Genomic DNA, 23576 nt, shown 5'->3' on the forward strand with positions numbered 1-23576 from the left:
GAATGCCCATGCAGCTTACTACAGCTGCTGGTTGTGTGTTTGATGCTTAGCGTTTAGTGTCAGTGTTTGGCCTTGTCAGCCAGTGTGTTGACTGGCCCATGAAGAGCTGTGCAGCTGTGAGGACGGTCAGATAGGAGGGAGTGAGGAGATGGACCGGTTGCGTCAGTGTGTGCAGAGGTTGTGTGTGGATGATCTGCTTTGCCACCTTATAATTATTTTTTAGAGCCGTTGTCATTATCAGATATCAAATCACAGATTTGGCAAAAAGGGCGTCGAAGCCTTATTAGAGGACCTCACTGACCTTTTGATAGCCTCTTGTGGATGGAATGGTTTGTGTGTGTGTGACAGGATTTATGTATGAGCAAGACTGACTGCTCCTGATTTAATCACAATGTCTGTAATTGACATTCAAATGGTGTGATACATGGATAGCCCTCAGCCCGCTTGTTCTTCGGCTTTAGGTTTTGAGGGAAGTATCCCTTCGTGGGAAACGGGATGTGTCTTGTGGTTAACTGGACTCCATTTTAAGCACTGTGCTGACAGATACTTCTCAGTCTTTCACATGGGCTCCTCAAGGGTTTGGTTCAGGGTGAAGGAAAAATACAGAAACAAATGACAAAAAAAGAAAAACAACAACACTTCAACAAGGGGCAACAAGGGGTTCTGGACCCCAGAATGTTTCAGCAATTCAATTAATATTTCAACTATATGCTGTCTGAAAACAATCATTCATGTGCTTCATTATTTCGTTTGTCCAAAGTCTCTGACTGTCTTATTTAGCTTCTCTCCTCCCTTGCTGTAATTGTCCTTTTACTTTGGAAAGCAAGCCTGAAGAACCGGACACACGCTGCCGCACCGTTGCCCGAAAAGCGGTCGCCCTGAACCGAACTCCGGTGGCTATTGTCCCTCCTTGTCTTATGATGCTCAGCCCCCTTGTTGTTGTAGTCGTACTGATCACTGAAGGGATTACATGCTTTGCATACACCTGTGCCCTCCTGGGCCTTGGATGCAAAGCAGATGCAAACACACAGAAGTGCATCTGGTGGAGGCAGAGCTGGGCAGAGGTGAGCCCCGCTCCTGCCGCAGTGCTCCAGCTTTTTTCCCACAACGAGATCTGCGTGTGTGGTAAATCCAATGCCATTCACTTCCAGCCCTGTCAAATTTTGACAGTGCAGCGTCACAACAGCCTTCAGTGTAACACTCTGTTAGTAACGTGATCTAGTAATGAGAATACCTGAAACGCAGACTGATTGAAGAAACATTGATTTCTCGATTGACTGAAGGATAATCTGTAACCCTGAAAATGAGATAAAAATGATATGGGAAAGAAAAGGGATTGATGTGACACGAAACGGACAGAGGGTAACTCCAGACAGCAGCTGAAATGTTACCGTTGAAGGGCCCCACTTTGCCAGCAGTGTTAAGAGTGCTCTTTGCCCCCCCCCCCCCCGCATAGCCTGTTAGCCTCCCTGCGTTTTATTAATTACCGCGCACTCCAGTGACGCGCACAGCGGTCCAGCAGTCAGGCGGCGCTGTGCTCTAACCCCGCCGCAGCCCTAATCGGCTCCCCCTCGTTATCCAGCGCAGCGTGAGGGCACAGCCGCCGTGCGGCAGACGCCATCTGGCTCTGACAGCGTGCGTGCCCACAGCGGACCCGCAGACACACGCGTGTGTGTGCAGTAATTAAGACCCCACTGCTCACCCTGGTGTGTGAACATGCAAGCACTGACAGGAATGTATTCGTATCCACATACTGTAGCTACGCGCACACAGAGGCAGACACACACATACCCTGTCACATACATGTGTAAGATTTTGTGGGAGCCTCCCCATTACCGCTGTTTAAATTGACTTACAGTATGTTCTTATTCTCTGGCTGCTCCAGATTTCCCCGTTTCGCTCTCCCTCTTTATGTCCAGCATTTTCTTTGTGTTGTTCTGTCAGAACACACTGACACTCTCTCACACACACACACACACACACACACACACACACACACACACACACACACACACATACACACAGAGCATATGTCACCCGCTTCTGTTTTTCTCTGCTGTTCTCTTTCATTTCTTTTGTCTTTCGCTGGGCCTCTGACCTCTGAATGCGTTTCTCCATCTGTTCTCCTCTGTCCCTCTACTTCTAAACCCCCATCCCTCACAGGCCATTCTCTCATTATCTCAATCAGCCTTCAGAGAGCAGATCTTTCACTGAGTAGTTCATAGTGTGAAGAGCCCTTTTGCCTCCGTTGGGTAGCGGGTAGTTGGGTAAGTATCCCATGCCTACAGTAAGCGTGGAAATCCCATGTGTCTTGGGGTTTGTTTCTGTGGTCTGACCACAAGGCCTTAAGACTGGGTCAGGAGACGTGCAAAAGGGAATTAGCAGACATGATCAAGCTGCCCCCGGCGATTACACAGTTCAGTACAGCCGTATGGTCAGTTGCACACGCGGAACTGGGACCACGCACCCCCAGCTCCGTGCAGGTTTGTGGAAGCAGAGCAGTGTGGCGTGGTCCATGGGCACACATGCATGCTCTCCCACCCAAATACATAATTCCCCTTAATTAGAGTCCTCTCTGGTAGCCCTCCCACTCACTCTCAGGGCACAGTGTGTCAGTTAACACGGTGAATAGGATTGGACTGCATGGATGGCAGTGCTAGGCAACTTTCTTTTCTTGATGTTAATGTCCGTCTCTGCTGGAAGCTAGCTAATGCTCACAGTGTTTGTTGCTGAAATGGCAGTTCTTTTGCTAGATCTGTTTTTGTTAATAATTACAATAATGATCAGGAAAAAAATAAATAATTATTTGATTACATCATTTCATATTAAGTGGATTCTGCATTGCTCAGGGTAAGAGCGCTGCCAAATAAAGGAGTAAAATAAAATGGTGCAAAAATACAAAAGGTAAAATAAAATATCTGAAGTAAAAAAGTGGCACAATGTGATAAGTACAAAGAGGAACATTAGTTTTTTGATTGGCAAAACAAAGATGTACGTGGGAAATGTGTTGTTTTTCTCGAAATCTTTCTTGATTTATTGTAGGGGAAAGACTATGGTTACAAATGCAGTGCCCACAATAGCAGTGTTTAGTATACAATTATGCATCAATCATGGGACTGGTAATGAGGATGAAAACTCTTATTGTCCCAAACAGTTTCAGTCTGAATTCCAGTTAGCACAAGATTTTGCATTCATACATTATTGACAAACTGCAAGTTTATTTGCAGTGTCTGCCCCAAAGAAGACACCAGTCACCCAATTACAAATAACCATAGGACAGGCCCACTAAAATAAGTCAATTGAAGTGTGATTGTGTTGGCTGGGAGGGGGAAGGTGATTTATATCTTCTAAGCTGTGTATAAAGATGTCTGCCATGTAAATAGACAAACGCTGCATAGATTGGCTAAGGATTTATTCAGAACAACATCACTTCTACTTATCCAGCACAGCTGATGCATTTCAGGCTATGTAATTCACACGTGCAACATTGTCTCTTTTGGGATTTGAACCTACGACCTCCTGGTTACAGCCCCACTTCTGTACTGTGCTTCAGCAACACCCAGTGGACTGTGTGTCTGATATCAATCAGGTCAACAGTAGAAGCTGACTTTTCATTGCTTTAAATGGTCTGAAGGCTGAACTAGGTAAGAACGTGTAGAAACATCTTGACAATGCAGTCTGGGCCTAAATGTCTCAGTACTGCTACAGTACAGCAGGGCAATTATTTGTAATTTAATGTCACAGAGCAATTGATTCAAGCTGTTGAAAGCTTTGAAAGCGTGTGATTGACTGAGGGGCTGGCTGAATGCTGCATGTCGTGAGTGTTACATACTGTATGCAAATCTTATGCCGACCCTTTCATCAAGTGAAGTGGAAGTCTGTCCCATTTCCCTAGTAATAATCCACCCCCCATCTGTCCACCCTCCAGTGTATGAATATGACTTTCCCTCAGAGGGGGCTTGCAAGCCTGAAATAAGGGAGGCTTTAAATTGCTGATTGTTCCGTTTCTGATTATTTTTGCTTGATTAACGAGTGCTCCGGTTTATGTAAGGATCAGCATTTTAGCAGCGGATTCCCCTTCTGTGTGATTGCATCTAAAGCAGTAGTGTTGCCTTTGTGTCTTTCACCTTAAATAATTTTACTTTCAGTCTGAGGTTGCATTGCCTTTCATAATTTTGATTGTAAGAAAAAAGATTGGACATAAGTCTTAATTTCATGCTGATATTTCAGTGTTATTGAAATTGATTTTTTTGCACACAAAATTTTAAAAATGAAATGCCACCACATTAGATGGTATAAAGTTGGTGGGTTGAGCTCAATGACTTACTTAAAACAATCAGTAACAGTTTCAGTTTCAGTTATTATCAGTAATATGCAAGGTCTACACCTATCCTGTTTGAAGGTTTTGAGTCTCCATCTGTTAACATATGGGTATTTACAACAGCCCCTTGCCTTAAGTGTAATGTCTGCAGAGCGGCAGTGGAGTGCTCTGAATAAGGTTAGGGCTCATTAATTAGCTTTATTTTTTCAGGGTTAGCTGAGTACCAATTTAGGCCAAATAGGTCTTGATATTTCCAGTACGCTGAACTGACTTCAGACAGAAATCTGTACCATGTGTGCGGAGTTCAGTCGTCTGTGACAGGGTCTTCAGAAGACCTGCACAGTGTTGCACAGAGTTTGGGTGTGTCCGGTGCATTCCTTCTGTTGGTTGCTTTATCTCATGCAGACGTTTCTGCAGCTCTGATCTCCCTACATACACCCCCAGAGTTTGCTGAACACATGTGTGCTCTTGTGCCAGCTTTCTCTCCGTGCCGAACTCATATGTTTTTGCTCTTCTGCCAGAATCCTTCCTGATGCGATGTTTCCTCCCCCTCTCCTTGTTCCCCTGGCAACTTTAAGATCCACCCATTGCTGATCTGAAACAGGAAGCCCTCTTAATTCACTTCCTGTGCAGGATGTCAACAAACCAACTGGCAAAATGTTTGCCCCTCCAGAAGAAAAGAATACATAAATACAGCCAAGTGTTTTTGAATTTACATTCATTTGTTTTGCTGTGTATTCAGTGTCAGTGATTGGCTTAGTGATGCAAACTCTCGTTTTTTTCAGTTATGATTTGGTTCACGTTCTCTGTGTTCTCAGCACAAAAGAAATACATCTTTTGCAAGTCACATCTGCAGTGCCTTCCCTGAACATAACAGCTTTTGAGTCATTCTGGGGAACCGAAACTTCCTGACTGTCACAGAAGCTAAACACAGGTCTCTGTTTCAACCCTGGCCCAGCCCTAGTACTTCCTGCCCTGCCTAAACTGGGGCTGTTCTGTTGCTCACTCCACCCCTGAGCATCAGTGACCTCACAATAACCTGGGTGGAGCATCTCTGTCATTTGTGATCCTTAACTTTATTAAACCTTTGCCTTGACTGTAGCTACCATAATAAAGTTGGAATGGGGTATTGCAGCTATACTGTGGGGTGTATGCTGGACTGGGTGTGTCTTGAGAAATGGAGTTTTTCCCAGTCCGGTGGCATTGCCTCTTTATTAAGTGTTTCACCACCCTAATGTCAGATACCTCTGGTAAAGCAATCTTTTAATAAGTACGTCAATGACAGATTTTTTGCATTACTGTTTGGCAAGTGGTACAGATGCTGCGAGAACAGCCAAGGACACAGAACTGAATGCTTAAGAGACCCACTGAAAAATTTTTAAACATTTTATTTTTAAAAAAGAGGGCAATGGCAGTTCTGGGAAACGAGTCTGACTTCTCTGAAACTTCTCTTTTTCTTTTTTATGGCAGCCAATTATGTTATAAGTACAGAGTAGACAATAATATTATAGTCTGTTATAAACAGTTATAAACAGACTGATGTTACTAATGTCCTTGTCTGAAAGTGTGAGTAAGTGCGTGTTCTTATTGAGGGTTTTTTTGTGGGGGTGAAGGATTTGATGTTTGATTTTGGGACCAAGAGAGTATTGGAATATCAGAATATTTCAAGTGCATTCCTATTGACAGTTAAATTGGATCTTACTTTCAGACTTCATTAAACTGACTTTCAGACTTCATTAAATGTAAACACAGACAACAGACTTGGCAGTAGTCTGAAGATGCTGATAGCAGCACATACTCTGTACACATTCTGTTATAGGATGGGTTACACCTTTACCAGATCCAGTCAGAAATCACTTTCAGCCCATGTGCGTCAGCAGGTTGGCTTGTTTGGGATACTCAAACTTTTGTGTGCCTTGCTTTGGGATTTTGTATGTTGTTATCCATTACATTTTGAACATCATGAACACATTAGAGAACAATAGGATGGCAAGGTTTCACTTTTGGTTTGAAAAGTTCTTATTTCTAAACTTCCAGTCTGGTGAGGTTTGACTGGATATAATGGTATTGCTTGATTAAGAAAACCTTCACATAATAGCTGCTGGTAGGAGAAAAGCTGCATATTCCTCTCTGTCTAAACATGTTGACCCAACACAGCCCGTACACGCAGACCCAACTGTCTGCATTAAGGTCTCTGCATCTAATTAAAACACTGTGGGGGTTAGAGAGGACCTTCAAGGAGAATGAGCAGGAGCAGCTGGAAATGAGGCAGCCAATGCCAGACTTGGGCCACATGTGTTCCACTTTTAGTTCCAACGTTGGTTGTTTTGTTCCATTATTGGGTTGGATTTATGCACTTCACCCATGTACTTCCCAAAGGTTACATATTTCTTGATTTCAAGTACAGTTTGCAGTTGTAAAATGATATGTCACAGTACAGAAAAAGGGAATAACGAAGTGAATTATGAAGTGAATAGTGAATAACTGAAGAACCAAACAGAAGAACATCTGGTCCTGTGAGACCTTAAGTTGACCTTGCAGCTGTAGAGATGTAAGTCTGTTCACCATCACATACTGACACACTGTCTGCCAGTTCTATGCATCTGCAGTTACTGTGCAGGGCAGCGTTTGCTATAGTAGCACTCTGAAAAATTTAATCTGTTATATTTCACTATCTCATCAACAAGTGGAAACTCCCTGATCTGTCAGATTTGCAGATCTTAAGTTTGCACACAGCAAAGCTGCTGGTGTTGAGGTGCTGTTGAAAACTCCCCACAATAACAAAGGAAGTCAGAGGTTTTACACCAGCAGCCCAGAGACGGCACCGTGTTGTGTACCCAATGAATCCTGTAATGGTGTGTTTTCATGTCACAGAAATTCGTCACTGTAACCACACATTCCATTCAGTCCACTGGCCATACCATGCTTTGCTTTTGATCATATTGTGCTACAACAGGATCCAGTACAAAGGCGTGCCTAGATGTTGACATGTACATTTACATAAGCCCTTTTGACCAAATCCCTAGTATGTTAGCTTTTATCTTTTCTCTGTATTAGCATGGATATGAATCTGTGCTGAGACCTGTACATTCTGAATTATCACCGCAGTGCACATGACAGCCTGTGTAATCTAGAATGGTTCCAGCTGCCGTGCAGATGCTATAGATGCTCGCATGTGGAACGCGAGTGTTGTTCTGTGACAATCCGTGCTTCTTTAAGTGAATGTCCCTCCCCCTCTCTCTCCCACATTCTCCAGAATAAAGAGAAGGAGAGGATGAAGGAGAGGGAGAAGGAGGCCAGAGAGAGGGAGGCGAGGTACAGCAACGGTCACCTCTTCACCTCCCTCACCGTTTCCGGGACCACGCTCTGCTCCGCCTGCAACAAGAGCATCACCGCCAAGGAGGCCCTGAGCTGCCCGAGTGAGTACCGCCACCTACAGTAACACTGATCATCTGCGGTATTCAGTATACAGAACTACAGTGTAGGTATCACAGCAAGGATGCTGTCCCTGGGGCAGCAGTGTAGCATAGTGGTAAGGAGAAGGACTCATAACCAAAGGGCAGGGAGTTCGATTTCCCTCTGGGGCACCCGCTGTCGTACCATTGGGCAAGGTGCTTAACCCAGCATTTACTTAGTAAATATAAATATAGCTGTATAAGTGGGTAACATGTAAATAAATAAATAAATAAATGAATAAAATAAATAATTGTAACCTATGTAAGCTGCTCTGGATAAGAATGTCTGCTGAATGCCAAAAATATGATGTAATGTCCCAGTCAATACCTCAATACCTGCTGAAGAACACTAATTGGAAAAAAAAGCCTTGCCTTGCCTTGACTGCAGATGGAACCTTTAAAAGAACCTCTACAACAGTTAACCCCGTAACAGCTATAATTAATTTATGACCATGAATGTCACACTGTGCGTCCCTACTAGAATTGCATGTCTCGGTGACATCTGAGTGGTTGGTGGGTTCGTCCGTGTGAGCGGAATTGATTCCTACCCTAGCAGTGTAGAAGTTGCCAAACAATGTCAGACATGAAATCGAGCTGTGCGATACGCTGCAGGAAGCTGCATACTGATAACATCGACAGGGTGGAAGCTACAATGAAATGATCCTTTTTTTTTTCAATCCACTGAAAATGTTGTTTGGAGTGGAAGGTGGTGCGCAGGTAGTAAAGCTCAGATCAGGCTTGCATCCCTCTCTTCCCAGCCAGAGGAACAGATGGGGGAGGGGCAGAAAAGGAGGGTGGAGGCAAACGGGGGGGGGGGGGGGGAAGCAGGGAAAGTTGGGAGAACGTGTAGAGAGAGAGAGAGAGAGAGAGAGAGAGAGAGGAGACGTGAATATTTGCCTTGATAAGCAAAAAAAAAAAAAAGCCAGTGAAAACAGGAAAGCGAGAGAGTGTTGAGAGAGGGGAGAAGGACGTAGGAAGGAGAGGAAGGACTTAAGCAGAATTCGGACAGAAAAGCGTGTTGACTCACGGTGGCGGTGAGGTCACTCAGACTCCAAGTGGGGCCCTGCTGCTGCCCTAGTTAACATGTCCAGCTGTGTAAATGGGATGTGTGAGAAGCGCAAATAGTGTAAGTGACCTCGATTATGACCATCGCTAAGCAAATAAGCAGCATTGAGGAGGGCAGGGAGGGCAGACAGACCAGCAAGGCGCCCATGGCTTCAGATGGAGTGAAAGAGGGGAGAACTGACGATGGCTTTAACACAGTGGCAGTGTAGCATAGTGGTAAGGTACAGGATTTGTAACCAAAAAGTTGCTGGTTCGATTCCTTGCTGGGGCACTGCTGCTGTACCTTTGGGCAACATACTTGACCCACAGTTGCCTCAGTAAATATCCAGCTGTATCAATGGATAACGTGTAAAAAAAATTCTGATATGTGTAAGTCGCTCTGGATTAGAGCATCTGCTGAATGACAATAATGTAAATGTGAAGTAAGTGTTGCAGTGGTTTAATGTGCTGGTTGGAATCGGCCTGATAGAGATGTCAAGTCACCCCCCTCCAGTCCTGATCTTTCAACAGTTTGTTGTCATAGCAGCAAGGCTCCAGTACAGGCTCCTTCATCCTCTGCCCTGCCATAGCCTCTTCCTCCTTCCTTCTGCAGCCTGGATCAACAGAGAGTCCCTCCCCATCTATCACAACAGCCCAGCACTGTCAACAAGTCCGGTGACAACCGTGCTGTAAGCTGAGATAACATATGCGCAAAGGCTAGGCAATGAAAAGAGCTGTATGGACAGAATGGACATGTAGCAGCGGTGCTGCCCGCGGTGCATTCTTATCTCAATTAAGCACACGGTCGTCAGCAGGCACATGTAAGGCTGACTGATCGAGGCAGCCCTGACACACGGCTGGTAAGAAAGGGACAACCCAACAATTAGACCGGTCGGACTCAAAGCAATGGTGTGATCTGTGAAAGACGTTAGAAGGCAGAAAGAGGGGTGTTTGTGACAGGGAGAGTGCATAAAAGACATTAAAGTGAGCGGCTATAGGAAGCCCTGTAGATGAATTGTATAACATCCGTATTATTATGATGAGACAACCATCACCGCATATCATAATGCACTGCACATTCTTGTCAAGTCCAGTTAAGTGCGTAGTTGAGCATCATATATTGTGTACTTGATATATATCACTTTAGAATTGTATACTATGTACATCATTGACCATTACGATGTTTTTCCAAACCTTGTCAACATATCAATTTCTTTATGACATACACCCGTTCCACAACAACTTATATAGCTTACATCTGTTTTCACTTAATATCCATTTGAACAACTGAATTATTAAAGAAGCACTGCAGTAAGCATCTATAAGCATCTTGCTCAAGCTTACACCACCGGCAGTGGTGAAACACACAGAGCTTGAACCTGCAGCCCTCTGATTACACGGTAGGTTCCCTAACCACCACTCTACGCTGGCACACAGACGGAGGAGGTGGCAGAGAGAGGGAGACAGCAGAACATTGGGTTGGGGGGTAATTACAAATGTCTGTAGCCAGAGAGAGTGGGAAGGGTATCTGCATGTTTGGGGATTTTGAAAGGGGGGGGGGGGGTTACTTGCCTTAATTGCAGTGGGGTAGCTGTAACCGTGGTAGGAGGGATGGGGTGTTATTGAATTGGGACCGGGGGTATAATTATACCTGCAGTTGGAATATAGCAGGCTGAGCGGCGTGGGAGTGCAGTTTGAGAGGAACAGGATGGGGGTAGGACTGTGATGAGGATAGATATGATATGAGAGCTACTGGAAGATGATGATGGGTGAAATGATGTGAGAGAAAGTGCAAAAGCAGAGTTTGTAGGGGGCAGTGTCTGGACTGCATTGCATAGACAGAATTTTTATTAGGCTTGTGTGTGTGTGTGTGTGTGTGTGTCTGAAAGGTATTAGCAGTTCTGTACATTTCTGTTCTGTGTTGTGTTGGGTATGCCTTGGGGAAATAAATTATGATAACTTGGCAATAGAACACCAAAATGAACACCCCCTTGTAACCGAGTAAAAAGTGGTTGTTTGTGGAAACCACTTAAGCATTATTACAGAATGGATTTATGACTCTCAGTGGCAGTCTGTGGTATAGTGATCCCACATTTTTATTTTCTCTCCACCCAGAGCTGAACTCAGAGCACCTGAGTAGTCACCCAAAGATAGATTGTATTCATCACTTCTGGTACTCTGGAAATAGCTGCAGATCTGATGGAAAGTGTAATGCTAGTGAAACGGAACCAAAGAGAATAGCACCTCTTGCCAGTAGGTTTGCGTACAAGAACATCACATGAGTAACATGGTGAGAACACATTCCTTTCCTACGTTTCCTGTCAGAGCTAAGATGTAAAATACAAATGAAAACTACAGAAATATACATCAGAACACCCCCCCCCCCCCCAAAAAAAAAATACATATAGTTGGTCTTATTCCCCATCCAAATCTGTCCCCAATTTCTCTTATCTGGAGTAAATGTATTTGGGGATTGTGTCTAGAGATTATCCACCAGTCTGCTAAACCCCCCTTATTTAAACACCAGCCATTCAGAGCTCTTTAAATTCACATTACTAAGTGGCTTGGTTTAAATATCTTAACCCTCTTACAATTCAGAGATTGAATTTACTCAGTGTTATGACAGATGTACATTGTGTGTCAGTGTGTTTGGTGTGTGTGTTCATTCCAAAAGTAGGAGGTACCGGGAGGGTTGAATATTTTACAAACGACGGCTCATATTGTCTCTGAATAAAAAGACGTTTAACGTGTTTAACGTGTTAAAACTTTTCCTATGATGTATGGCTAGGGGACAAGCAAACTGCATTTGTCTGATTTCAGTAAAACGTAATGTATTTGAATGCTGATTGTTGTATTGAACAGCATTAAAGTAGCACAAGGATGGCAAAGGATGGTACATTTTCATTGCATGTATTGAAGGAAAGAATGTAAAACCAATTTCCTGTCTGAATTTCAGTTATTTAGTCGCTGTTGCCGAGGAGGGGGGGGGGGGGGGGGGAAGCAAAATATAATCGCTCATTATTCTCACTGATCTGAATGGAATGCGTAGCACAGAGATCATTATGGGCTGGCTGGTCCGCAGATGCTGAGCCCCCAATAACGAGAGCATTATTGAAGATCTGGTCAGACCAGTTGTGCCAGTCACAGATAGCCATGTTTAATTATTGTCATTATATCTATCCAGACCAACTTTGCAGAGCACCAACAGCCAATAGTGTGTTATTATGGTTATAAAAGATCTAATCAGAAAACATGTGTTGAGCACTGAGTGTGAATATTAACCATTAATTTTTGCCTGACTACGCCTGAGGTGTGGAGCAGGGGTGGTCACACAATGCTGTGTGAGTGTGTGTGCACACCATTATCCCAGAGACGTTGATTATGACCAGATTATAGCCTCTGCCTCATTGTTTAACACAGCAGGGTGTAATCTGAGATCTGGAGATTACACAGACAGAAGGAAAGAGAAGAGAAGAGAGAGAAAGAAAGAAGAAGAGAGAGAAAGAAAGTAAGGGAGGGAGGGAGGGAGCACTCAAAGGTCATGGTACAACCGTGTATTTTGTATTTAATTTAGAATGTCAATATTTTGATTACCTGTATCTCCCCTTGACTAACCTTTTCCTGCCCCAATAAAACTCCCATGCTCTCACCCACCTAGTTTCATATTTTAAGTAACTTCCTGTCTACTTAACTGTGCACAGGAAGTGACACCTTTCAACAATAAACCAGAACGAACAAGAGTGATAAAAAAAGAGGAGGAGGGTTAGAACCATCCATTTATGTGTTGCACTTAATGTGTGTGCATTCAATCACAAAGTGAAGAGTGCTAGCCAGCATACATTTCATTGAGTAGCTGCTCAATTGAGGAAGACACCTTTTATGGACTGGCCTTCAGCAGTTTAGGTGTGATGTTGTGCAGCCGGGAGAGCTGGACTTGTGTAGGTGAACAGCATCACTGCTGGTCTGACTCAGGAACTTTCACTGGAGGCAGCAGCAGTGAGCTGTGGTTCAAGCTCTACAGAGTTGCGATGTCAAAACCTATGAGCATTAGGGGCCATTTTAAGGTCACGGCAGAGAAGGATCTGCGTCCTTTTTTCAGATTCCTAGAAGACAATAACAAAGTTTACATCTGGACATCTGCTGGTGTACGAAAACTGAACAATAAATGTTGTAACTATATCTTAGCCAACAATGTGTTCCATTCAAGTGGCCAAGACAGAAGGAGTGTGGAGCCGTAGTCCAGAGTCCCTTGCTGCTTAAGGGGCTGAGATCCAAAACAACTGATTCTCCGCGCTGAGCTTCTGCGAAATCAGTCATGTGATTGGCTGGATGTCATACATGAAAGAGGCCAAGTAATGTGTGAGCATTCAGCACTTGCAGCGGGACTCGCTGTACTTAATTGGCACATACAAGTAGGAACCAAGGACTGCGGAGGAAAACAAACCCAAGGACTTGATTGGCCATACCTAATAATTATAAATAACAAGCACTACCTCTGCTATCATAAGTACTTTTTCAATGCCTGCTGCATCCAACCAGTCAATTCCCTAAGGTTTAATGTAGTAGACGCTAGCATTCTTCAGGTGAAATAAATCACATTCTTTGTTATGGTGTAGATGTGAAATTATGTTAGAATGTCAGGAGTATAACAGCAGCCATCCCCCATACACACTTAGAAGTGCTCTATTTTGTCAGTTGCCGTATTCAATCAGAGCGTAAGTTGTACTGTGACAGAAATTAGATTGCATTGTTCTGCTTTATAGGCTTATAAGCAATTTGTTTTTTTTCATCCCTCAGCCTGCAATGTTACCATCCACAACCGCTGTCGGGACACTCTGCCAAACTGCGCCAAAGTGAAACAGAGGGTAAGAAGGGAGAGGGAGGGAGGGAGGGGGACCCAGGGAGAGAGATGAGTCACAGTGCTAGACAGTCAGTGGGACATGTCTGGCAGTGCACACATCCTTTAATCACTTCCTTAGGTCAGGTATTCCAAACTCACATCGGCCATCTCTGCCGTTTCCTGTCCTGGCTGAGCTAAAAGCAAAGGATGCTTATCGTTGCGTATTAGTCGTGTGTGCAGAATGACACTGAATGCTACCCGTTGGTGATGTGCTTGATTGCAGCAGCAGAAGCTGGCTCTGGTGAGGAACAGTTCAGCGCTGCAGAATGTCACTCTTAGGACCAAGAGTGAGTACTTGCTCCTTTTTTCGCCATCCATTTTTCTTTTGTTCTTGTTTAATTTGTCTACATAACTTCAGCTGTCTTCCCTCCAGTTTTTTTTCTCCATGTTTTCCCCTGTTGTGCAGTTCAGCCCTCTGTTGTTAATGCCCTGTAGAGATTTGAGTGTCAGTCCTCTGAGTCAAACTGCCACTTGTTGGCCAGACACATGAACTGCAGCACACTGGACAGTGTTCAACAGTGGCAAAGCACATTTTGTCCCTTAAGGAACAGCAATACACCACACAAAGAAACAGATGGAACCGAATAATAAGGATAAAAGGCTGGCCCTGTGCAAGAGTACGGCTATAACTGCACAAAGGCGTGCCACGCGTTTCAACAGAGAGGCCTTTGTTCTGAAATGCAAGGCTTTCCTTTGTGCAGTTAGAGCCACTCTTATTTTTCTGCATTGTTTCTTTGAGTGTTGTTCCTAAAAACACCTTGTTTGTGTCTGCACTTTACTTGTCAATACGTGTTTGGTGAATATTCAAGGAAGCTCCTCTTTGACAAACGCTGTCTCACACAGGAGGGTAGAGCCAGGGAACAGGCTCTACCTGTGTACCACAAAAGTCAAGATTAAATTGGGTTGTGAACAGTGGGTGACAGTACTGAAAACCCCAAGTATTATTGTGCTTCTTAAAGGGCATGTGATTGTGAATGAATGGTCCTCACAATGCAGGTTAACAAATGTGTTGAACATCCTTTATTTGTATCCATGTCTTGAGAATGGCTGGTAAGCAATAACAATTTAAATCTCAGCTGGGCTCTTGTTTTTGGAATATGCAATAATTTCTTAAAGAAGGATTTTTATGTGCATATTTCTGTTTCATTTGGTTGCTACATCCAACTGAACTCTTTCCCTGGGTTTTATGTTGTCAGGGAGCCATGCTACATGTTGCTGTTTCTATATAGCCCTCACTCCTTTGACATTTGGCACTGTGGCCATCAGTGTCAGACAGCCGAACCTTATGTCTCTGACTTCTCCCGCCTCATCCATGCGACCCCTCTGATCTCCCTGCTCCCCTGTGTTCTCCCATGTCTTCACCCGCTCTCACTCCGCCTCCCCTCGCCCCTCTCGACCCTCTCTCCCTCCAGCCCCCATCCTGAAAGAGAGGCCGAGCTCCGCCATCTACCCCTCCGACAGCCTGCGCCAGTCCCTGCTGGGGTCCCGGCGGGGCCGCTCGGGCCTCTCCCTCTCCAAGAGCGTCTCCACCAATAACATCGCAGGGTGAGCGGCCTGCCCGGGCACATTATGGTGTATATATACAGAACAGCACTGAGGAGATGCTTTCCAGCTCACCGTTACGAAATTAGCAAAGAGAAATCCTGCTCCTGCAAATGGAATGGAGGGTCCAGAGTGGAAGCCCTTAATGCAGCTCTTCAAACTCCCATTATAATAGCGTACTCTGTGAAAGAGAGGAAGTAGTCTTTTTTCAATGTGCTGCAGTCTGTTGGGGAGCAACTTTCACTGTTGCCATAGCGACGATGTTTAAGGTGAAATTGTGAAATATTGTACCATACTGTGCCGCAGTATTCGCACAGGGTGCATATTGTGCATGTGTGTTTTGGTAACTACATCTGCTTTACTGTGCTTCACTCTGTGTGCAGTGTGTGTTGTGCAGTATTCGAATGTGCCATACATTATGTGTCGTACAGATATTTTCGGATCGTAATATTGTGTCTCTTGTCTCTTTGTGTGTCTCTGTTTGTGTGTCCCGTCCTTGCTTATAACACAACGTGTTTGTTAATGGTACTGCACCTGCCCCCTATTCTGTGCTGTACCTGTACTCTGTGGTCTGTGCTCTGTGCTGTATCTATGCTCTGTGCTGAATCCATTCTCATGGGTACCTGCCCTGTCCGCATACACCGATCTCTGTCCCTGCTTCTTGGGTTTCTCTTTCTCTGGCTTTCTCTCTGTGTGTCCTTTTTTCTGTCTGTTTGTCTGTGTATCGCGATTTCACATTTGTGTGTGCCTTTGTGTGTGTGTATGTGTATCTGCACATATATATGTATATATGTATGTGTGTATGTATGTGTGTGTGTGTGTGTGTGTGTTTGTGTGTTTGTTTGTGTATCTGCATGTGTGTATATGTGTGTGTATCTGCATGGATATGGTTGTGTATATCTGCATGTATATGTTTGTGTGTGTCTGCATGCCTGTGTGTATATATGTGTGTGTTTGTAGGAACCTGAATGATGACTCTCCCCTGGGGCTGCGCAGGATCCTGTCCCAGTCCACTGACTCTCTGAACTTCCGGAACCGGGCGATGTCCATGGAGTCCCTCAACGACGAGGGTGAGCAGAGAGGCGGCAGAGAGAAGCGGTAGCGTAGAAACAGTCAGCATCTGTGGGTAGCCGACACGTTATTTGATTAAATCTAAGGTCTTAGTCAATGTTTTGTTGAACTAAGCTAATGAGGACTCCATGGCTAAAATGTGATTTAATCTAAGAGACATTTCAGGTCACCAAGAATAGGACTATATCTGAGTCACGAAGTGTTGCCAAAAACACAGCTCCCTTCAGCCCTCCTTCCTCCTCTCCTCCTCTCTGCTCCTCAGGGGAGGGGTACTATGCCTCCACGTTGGACGAGCTGGAGCAGGAGGGGCGGGACTTCGAGGCGGACTCCTGGAGCACGGCGGTAGACTCCTCCTACCTGCAGACACACCGCAAGGACGTCATAAAGAGGCAGGATGTCATCTACGGTGAGGCCTGATTCGCCATGGTTTATGCTGTATTGCATGCTCATGTCTCCCTTTCTCTCCTTCTCTCTTTGTCTCTCCCTCTCCTTCTCTCTCATCCACCTGCAGACCTGTCCCTGTAGTCCAGAAGAGGCTTTTTTTTCATTGCTTAGCTAGGCACTCCATTTCTACAAATTATGGTTGTGTTCACCTGTACAAAAACTGTCATCGACACAAAGCTGTGAATTCTCACCTTGTTCTGTTCAAGAGCACTTTTATCAAGCCTCTGATCTGATTTGCATTCTGTCCATGTAATGTTTGATCATATTTGTGTAGAACTGAACACAAGAAACTATTGCAGTCCCATAGATACTTTATAAACCATCCAGAAATCTATTTTTCTGTTGTGAAACCAATTCCTTTCTTATATTATGATAGCAGGGAGAGATGGACTTGGAGAAGTGTGCATATAACTAAGGGGGAGCACTTGCTGCCCTGAATATACAGACCAGAATCCCAATGGACAGCCAATCAAAGTTGAACTCCACATTCACATCCCTGTTGAACCGGTGTGAACTCTGTGAACGTGCTGTGGCCTGTGATATGTACTTCCCTTAATCACTCTTTCTGCTGAACCAGTGTTCTTGCTCCTTTTCCTGTTTTATCAATTCCAGACAGATGCACTGATCTTTATAACCCATGGACTGACTGATCCAGTGGGCTCAGTGAGTGAAATGAGCACCCCAGAACGCGTAAAGATCAGTGGATCTGAACTGCGTTTGCGTAGCGTTGGCCCAAAAAGCGGATGCGAGCTCCCTGTCTCCCTCCCCTCAGAGCTGATCCAGACAGAGCTGCACCACGTGCGCACCCTGCGGATCATGGAGGGGGTGTTCCGGCGGGGCATGCTGGAGGAGGTGCAGCTGGAGCAGGGCGTGGTGCACGCCGTCTTCCCCTGCCTGGACCGGCTGCTGGCGCTGCACACGCGCTTCCTGGCCCAGCTGCTGCTGCGGAGGAACCACAGCCTGGCGCCCGGCAGCAGCACCAACTTCACCATCCACCAGCTGGGGGACGTACTGCTGGAGCAGGTGACGTGGATAGGAGAGTGTGTGTGTGTGTGTTTGTGTGTGTGTGTGTGTGCACTTGTGTGTGTGTGTTTGTGTGTGCACTTGTGTGTGAGTGCCGTCACTACGGTTGAGTATGCGCTCAGACTGCCATACCAACAACCCTGGCTCTTTGGCGTTGCGGTCAAAGTCGCATGGTTGGTACCCTGTAGACCCGGGTTCGAGGCTGGGTGGGGTGACTGCTCTCGCCCTTTGCTACAGTGTCACAGGCTTGATTTTGCCCGCTCATTTCTCTCTGTAGTGTGGGGTGTAAATGTTGATGTACAGTTTGTGTTCTCAGTTCTCAGGTCAGTGTGCGGATGAGATGAGGAAGGTCTACAGTGAGTTCTGCAGTCGACACCTGAAGGCTGTCAAACTGTACAAGGAGCTGCTGGCCCGAGAGAAGAGGTTCCAATACTTCATACGGGTGAGAAAGAGAGAGGGGGTGGCATGTAGATGTTCAGCTTGTAAATCTCTACTTTTAATAGCAGTTATGAAAAGTTTAAATAAAGGAAGATGGATAAAAACCATAAACATAACCACAAAAGAGTGTTACTTCTGCTAAGAAAGAGGAATGAGACTAAAAGGCCAAATGATGCACAGACAAGGTTTTAGTTTCCTTATGCATCAGAGTGCAAGAACATGTGTGTATGTGTGTGAGTGTGTGTGTGTGTGAGAGAGTGGGAGAGTGAGAGAGAGAGAGAGGGAGAGAGAGAGGGAGGGAGAGAGAGAGGGAGGGAGAGAGAGGAGTGCAGAGGGAGTAATGAAGTAAAAGATACAGTGGGAGTGATGAAGAAAGAGAGGCAGAGTGGGTATGAGGTATGAGGAAGATAGCATAAGAGGATTGTGTTTATAAAGCTGTACCAGGAGGTGCCTGACAGGAGAGACCTCAGGGTCAGACAATGAGTGATTGAGTCGAGGGTGAGAGTTCATGTTACATGCAGACATACTTTTTAACTTGGACAGCGCACATGGGCTAAGAAAATCATGTCAGAGTTTGCTAATATCTTCACTTGTTTTTACAGGTGTTGAAGACATTGAATAGACATTTAGAAGTTAAGAATGTGATTTTTCCTTCAGCCCGCTAACCAGGAATTTTCTCTTTTGGCATTTACAGCTCCTTTGCATGTTTCAACCCAAGCAGCTTTTTTGTGACAGCTTAGTCATGTCAATTTCATTTGAATCCCCATTAAATCTATTTCATAATGTTTTATTATTTGACGTTTTATCTTCAGCCGTTTGATGTCCTGTTAGCGACATTCTGTTGCTAACGCTTTGTGAATCGCATGTTACCATGGATACGGTTGCATTCTGTTTGTTCCTTCCATCCCTTCCTCAGCGGGTAAATCGTGGCCCCCTGCTGCGTCGCCATGGCGTCCAGGAGTGCATCCTGCTGGTAACCCAGCGCATCACCAAGTACCCCGTCCTGGTCCAGCGCATTCTGGACAACACCAAGGGTGAGAGCGGTGTCACACCATGGTCCTCACCCAGAGACACACAGGGCTGTGCCAATGGCCGTCACCTCCACACCACCTCTGTCCTTTATTTTCAAGTCATGGCAGTGCAACAGTTATGAGTCCACAGAATACTGGAAAACAGTGCTATGAACAGTGCAAATTTGGCCATTGTGATTTGAACATTAGTCAGTCCGATAAAAATTTAGTTTTTTATGTTTTCCAAGGCAGAAGTAGTCACGGAGAGATTATTATGACTCAGTACAAAGGGAATAGTACAAAGAGACTGCAGAAATGATTCTGTGTGCATGACATGCTGTCAGAAATCACTGATCTGTGAAAATCCACTAATTCAATTAATCAGCAGCTCTAGCTGTGCAGCTAGTTAGAGCAGTCTGTTGTCAAAGCAGGTCTGACTGAAGAAGCATTAGTGGTCATTCAGAACAGGTTTTTCCTCTTACGATGTAAGCCAAACAATCCTCTGGACTCCTTTACATCCCTACCTTGACATCACACGCACGTTACAAGCTGCAGACTTGCACTGTGAAGATGGTGTCTGCATCAAGAAATTTAAAGCTAATCTTTGTTTCATTACTCAAAAACTAGGCTAGGATTTATTTCCGTAGCATTACATTGTCAACTTTATTACATTTTGCTGCCAAACTGATGCCTACCCATGTGCGCACATATTCTCTGTGGAAAGATTACTGTTTTACACTTTAACTTCGGTTTCCCTGGGTAAAGGCATCCAATGAAGAAAAGAAATAATAATAATATTATCTGACATTCTCCTCATTTGTATTACTTGTGCTGCAGTCCAGTTACCATGGCAACTTGGCGAAACTCAAAACAGAACTGATGTTGTTAAATGAAAATGTAGACAGCTCATTCATTGAAATCCAGCCCTTTACCTCCAGTTTAATTGTATTGCTTTTTGCTTTGCAACCCTTAATGGGAACATATCCTGTATGTACAGCATTTTTCTCAACCTCATTTCTAATATCAAGTAGGGAACAAAAAAATAAAAAGAGAGAGAGAGATACACACACATATGCACATATATAGAGTGTATTTACACATAGTGTTGTGTGTGTTAGTTCCATGCCTGACACAGTAAAGCAGAGCCTGACCCAGGGTCTGCCTCTCTCTCTCCCCCAGGCTGTGAGGAGGAGGCGACGGCCCTCAGCGAGGCTCTGGTGCTGATCCGGGACCTGCTCAGCTCGGTGGACCAGCAGGTGCTGGAGCTGGAGCGAACCCAGCGGCTGCAGGAGATCCGGGCCCGCCTGGACCCGCGGGCGGAGGCGGAGGTGCGGGGCGGGGGCGTGTTCCGCGGGGGCGAGCTGATGAGGCGGAGGCTCATGCACGAGGGCACCCTGCTGTGGAAGACGGGCGGCTCCAGGCTCAAAGGTGGGCGGCGCACGGCCCGGGCACCGGCGACGTGGGTGTAAACACACACTCAGCTGAATTTCTCATGACGTCAGTGCTGAGCATTTTCAGATGGGCATGACCTCAATAACATCAGCTTGGCTGCTGACATGATGATGCACCATCTTTCAAAATGCCTGCTTTTTACCCTGATCTGTCATACATCTGTCATATCATCTAGACAACTAATGGATATTAGTTGTGCCATTTAAAGGCTGCCCAGTTGTCCAGTCCAGTTTCCCCTTCCAGATTTGGTTCATGCAATGTACCTTCAAGATGTTGGTTTTACACTTGTAATCCATAGAGTGAAAACTTGCAATATTAACATCCCCCTTTCAAAATGAATCGAGCTCTTTATGTTTGATTATTTCTTACGCTAGCTGATCTGAGTGTGTGTGCATCAATAATAGCGTTTCTCTCTCGCCTTCTGTCCATTTGTGTGCATTGCTGTGTGTGTGTGTATGTGTGTGTGTGTGTGTGTGTGTGTGTGTGTAGATGTGCAGGTCCTGCTGATGACAGACATCCTGGTGTTCCTGCAGGAGAAGGACCAGAAGTTCATCTTCCCCTGCCTGGTGAGTCTCAGCTTCTCTCCACCACTCCCTGCGTTATTCTGACCCCGTACACCCTGCTCTGACACTGTCCACTCACACACTCACACCCCCTCCTCTGCCCCCCTGCCCCTCTCCCCCCATCCAGGACAAGTCCCCAGTGCTCTCCCTGAAGAACCTGATAGTGAGGGACATCGCCAACCAGGAGCGCGGCATGTTCCTCATCAGCGACTCCACCCCGCCAGAGATGTACGAGGTCCACGCCGCCTCCAGGGACGACAGGAACACCTGGATGAGGCTCATTCAGCAGACTGTCAGCAGGTAAGGAAACACACACGCAAATAACACACGCTTTACACACACATGCACACACATACAGTCTCACACACACAGATATGCACGCATACACCCCCCCACACAATTGGTTATGCATACACAAAATGTCTAACACACAAACATGCACGCACGCACGCACACACACACACACACACACACACACACACACACACACACAATCACTGGTGTGTACACACAAGCTACACACACCTGGAGTTATAAAGCATGGGGGCACCTCTCACATTCTCCTCTCTCCCCGTAGCTGCCCCTCCAGGGAGGACTTCCCCCTGATCGAGACCGAGGACAAGGCTCTCCTGCGCAGGCTCAGAGGTCAGCCCCGGCTCATCCTTCCCCTTTTCCTCCCCCTCTCCTTCCTCGCTCCCTCCTTCTGTCCCTCCATCACTCTGCGGATATGCCTCTCTGTCACTTTAAGCCACGTCAGAAACATTGGCTTTGCGTGTGTGGAAAGTACACACTTGTGTTGCCAGAGCACACATACATCTCTTTCGATTTAAAATTTAAATTGTGGTTCATTGGTATGACTTCACAGTGTAAGGTATTGCCAGAGCAGCACAACAGAAGTGAAAGATATGACCACAATAACCGAGACAACAACTTACATACAACAATGAAAATACTTAGCTATGAGAAATGGTCGAAAACACCCTGACCCGCTACGGACAGGGATATTAGAGATATTAGCGTGTCTCTGGGCTGTGTTTCTCTCTCTGGTTTTCTTCGCTCTGTGCTGTAACCTTCTTCAGCTCTCGACAGTGTCAGCTCCCATTGGCAGTTAATGGCCCGCTGTGTAGGAGGCAGTGCTAACCATTCCTCCCACTCCGCTCCATTACCGCTTCGCTCCGCCGCACTCCCCGGCCCTCTCTTTCTCCACAGCTCTCCTTTGTTCATCCCCTTCTCTCCCATCTCCACCTGTCTGTGTGCCCGCTTATATCACTCGCTTTCTACTATTCCGTGCTGTTTTTCAGCTGGTAAAATTCAATTATCTGCTACAAAGGATGAGGCAAAAAGTACCTACTCTTTGTTTTTAACGTCACTGAATGCCATTGTGTACAGCCACATTTATATACCATGGCTATTGTAATTAAACATTTCGATGGAGTCTGGTCAATTGTTTACCATTCAGATGTTTATTCAATAGTCAAAAGCAGTGCTAAATCATTTCGATCAATTGTAAGCACACAGGTAAAATGACATCAGTCTTCTGCATTGAAGTAAAAACATGACCATGGATTAAAAATATGGGAAGAGCATGTGTCGTATTTAGCATATATGTATTTGTTCGACCAAAGCGGAGGCCGCAGAAGAGAGAAACAAGCTGTTAACAGCGTAAAATGTCGGCTGGCTCCTCACTGCTCCTCTCCCTTTCTGTCTCGCAGCTGACATCCAGCAGAAAGACCGGGAGGTGCTGGAGCTCCTTCAGGAGAGGGTCACCCTGTTTTCGGACCTGGCGGAGGTCACGGGGGGCGGCGAGGTCTCCCTGCCCTCCAACTCCCGGAACCTGTTCAGGGCCAACACCCCGCAGGCACCCCGCGGGGAGCAGCTGCTCCTGGACGCCATCGCAGAGGGTAGGGGAGATTTATGGGGGGGGATACGAGTGAATCTCGTATGGTGAATCTCACTGGACTGAAGTTCAACAGATGCGTTAACACATTAGCTAACAGGGTTGGTGAATCACTCTTTCACTGATAAAATGACTGACTGAAACCTCTTTGCCTCTGTGCAATTGCTGGCTGGCTTGTATACAAAGAGGCAGACCAGTTCCGGCTGAGCAGTTGGTGCTCAAACTGAGGGAGGTGATGGCATTTCTTGACATAGATGGCAATCTGCTGACTGCAGTGATGTGAAAAAACTTCACTTCTTAACCCACAGTGGATAGGCTGAGTGAGATGCTGCTGGGAGCCAACCCCGAAGTCCCCCTGTCCTGCAGTTCCAATGGCCACCAGAACCACACGGGGGCGCTAATGATCAGTGAGTCCA

General features: G+C 45.6%; 1 protein-coding gene across 3 annotated transcripts in view; it reads left to right on the forward strand.

The window, feature by feature from the left end:
• arhgef1a (Rho guanine nucleotide exchange factor (GEF) 1a) overlaps window positions 1–23576 on the forward strand; it is a 34849-nt gene that overhangs the window by 6794 nt on the left and 4479 nt on the right. For 2 of the 3 annotated variants that reach the window (XM_036516289.1, XM_036516291.1), the window contains exons 2-16: window positions 7578–7740; window positions 13618–13685; window positions 13944–14007; window positions 15133–15265; window positions 16223–16332; window positions 16596–16739; window positions 17550–17800; window positions 18117–18242; window positions 19155–19272; window positions 20428–20676; window positions 21190–21266; window positions 21391–21563; window positions 21841–21908; window positions 22976–23164; window positions 23469–23567. In XM_036516289.1, the coding sequence (XP_036372182.1) occupies window positions 7578–7740; window positions 13618–13685; window positions 13944–14007; window positions 15133–15265; window positions 16223–16332; window positions 16596–16739; window positions 17550–17800; window positions 18117–18242; window positions 19155–19272; window positions 20428–20676; window positions 21190–21266; window positions 21391–21563; window positions 21841–21908; window positions 22976–23164; window positions 23469–23567 (2032 nt within the window). The remainder of the gene's footprint in view (window positions 1–7577; window positions 7741–13617; window positions 13686–13943; window positions 14008–15132; window positions 15266–16222; window positions 16333–16595; window positions 16740–17549; window positions 17801–18116; window positions 18243–19154; window positions 19273–20427; window positions 20677–21189; window positions 21267–21390; window positions 21564–21840; window positions 21909–22975; window positions 23165–23468; window positions 23568–23576) is intronic. The other variant, XM_036516290.1, reaches the window with a different exon arrangement.

This window comes from Megalops cyprinoides, chromosome 21, assembly GCF_013368585.1.
Source record: "Megalops cyprinoides isolate fMegCyp1 chromosome 21, fMegCyp1.pri, whole genome shotgun sequence".
NCBI lineage: Eukaryota > Metazoa > Chordata > Actinopteri > Elopiformes > Megalopidae > Megalops > Megalops cyprinoides.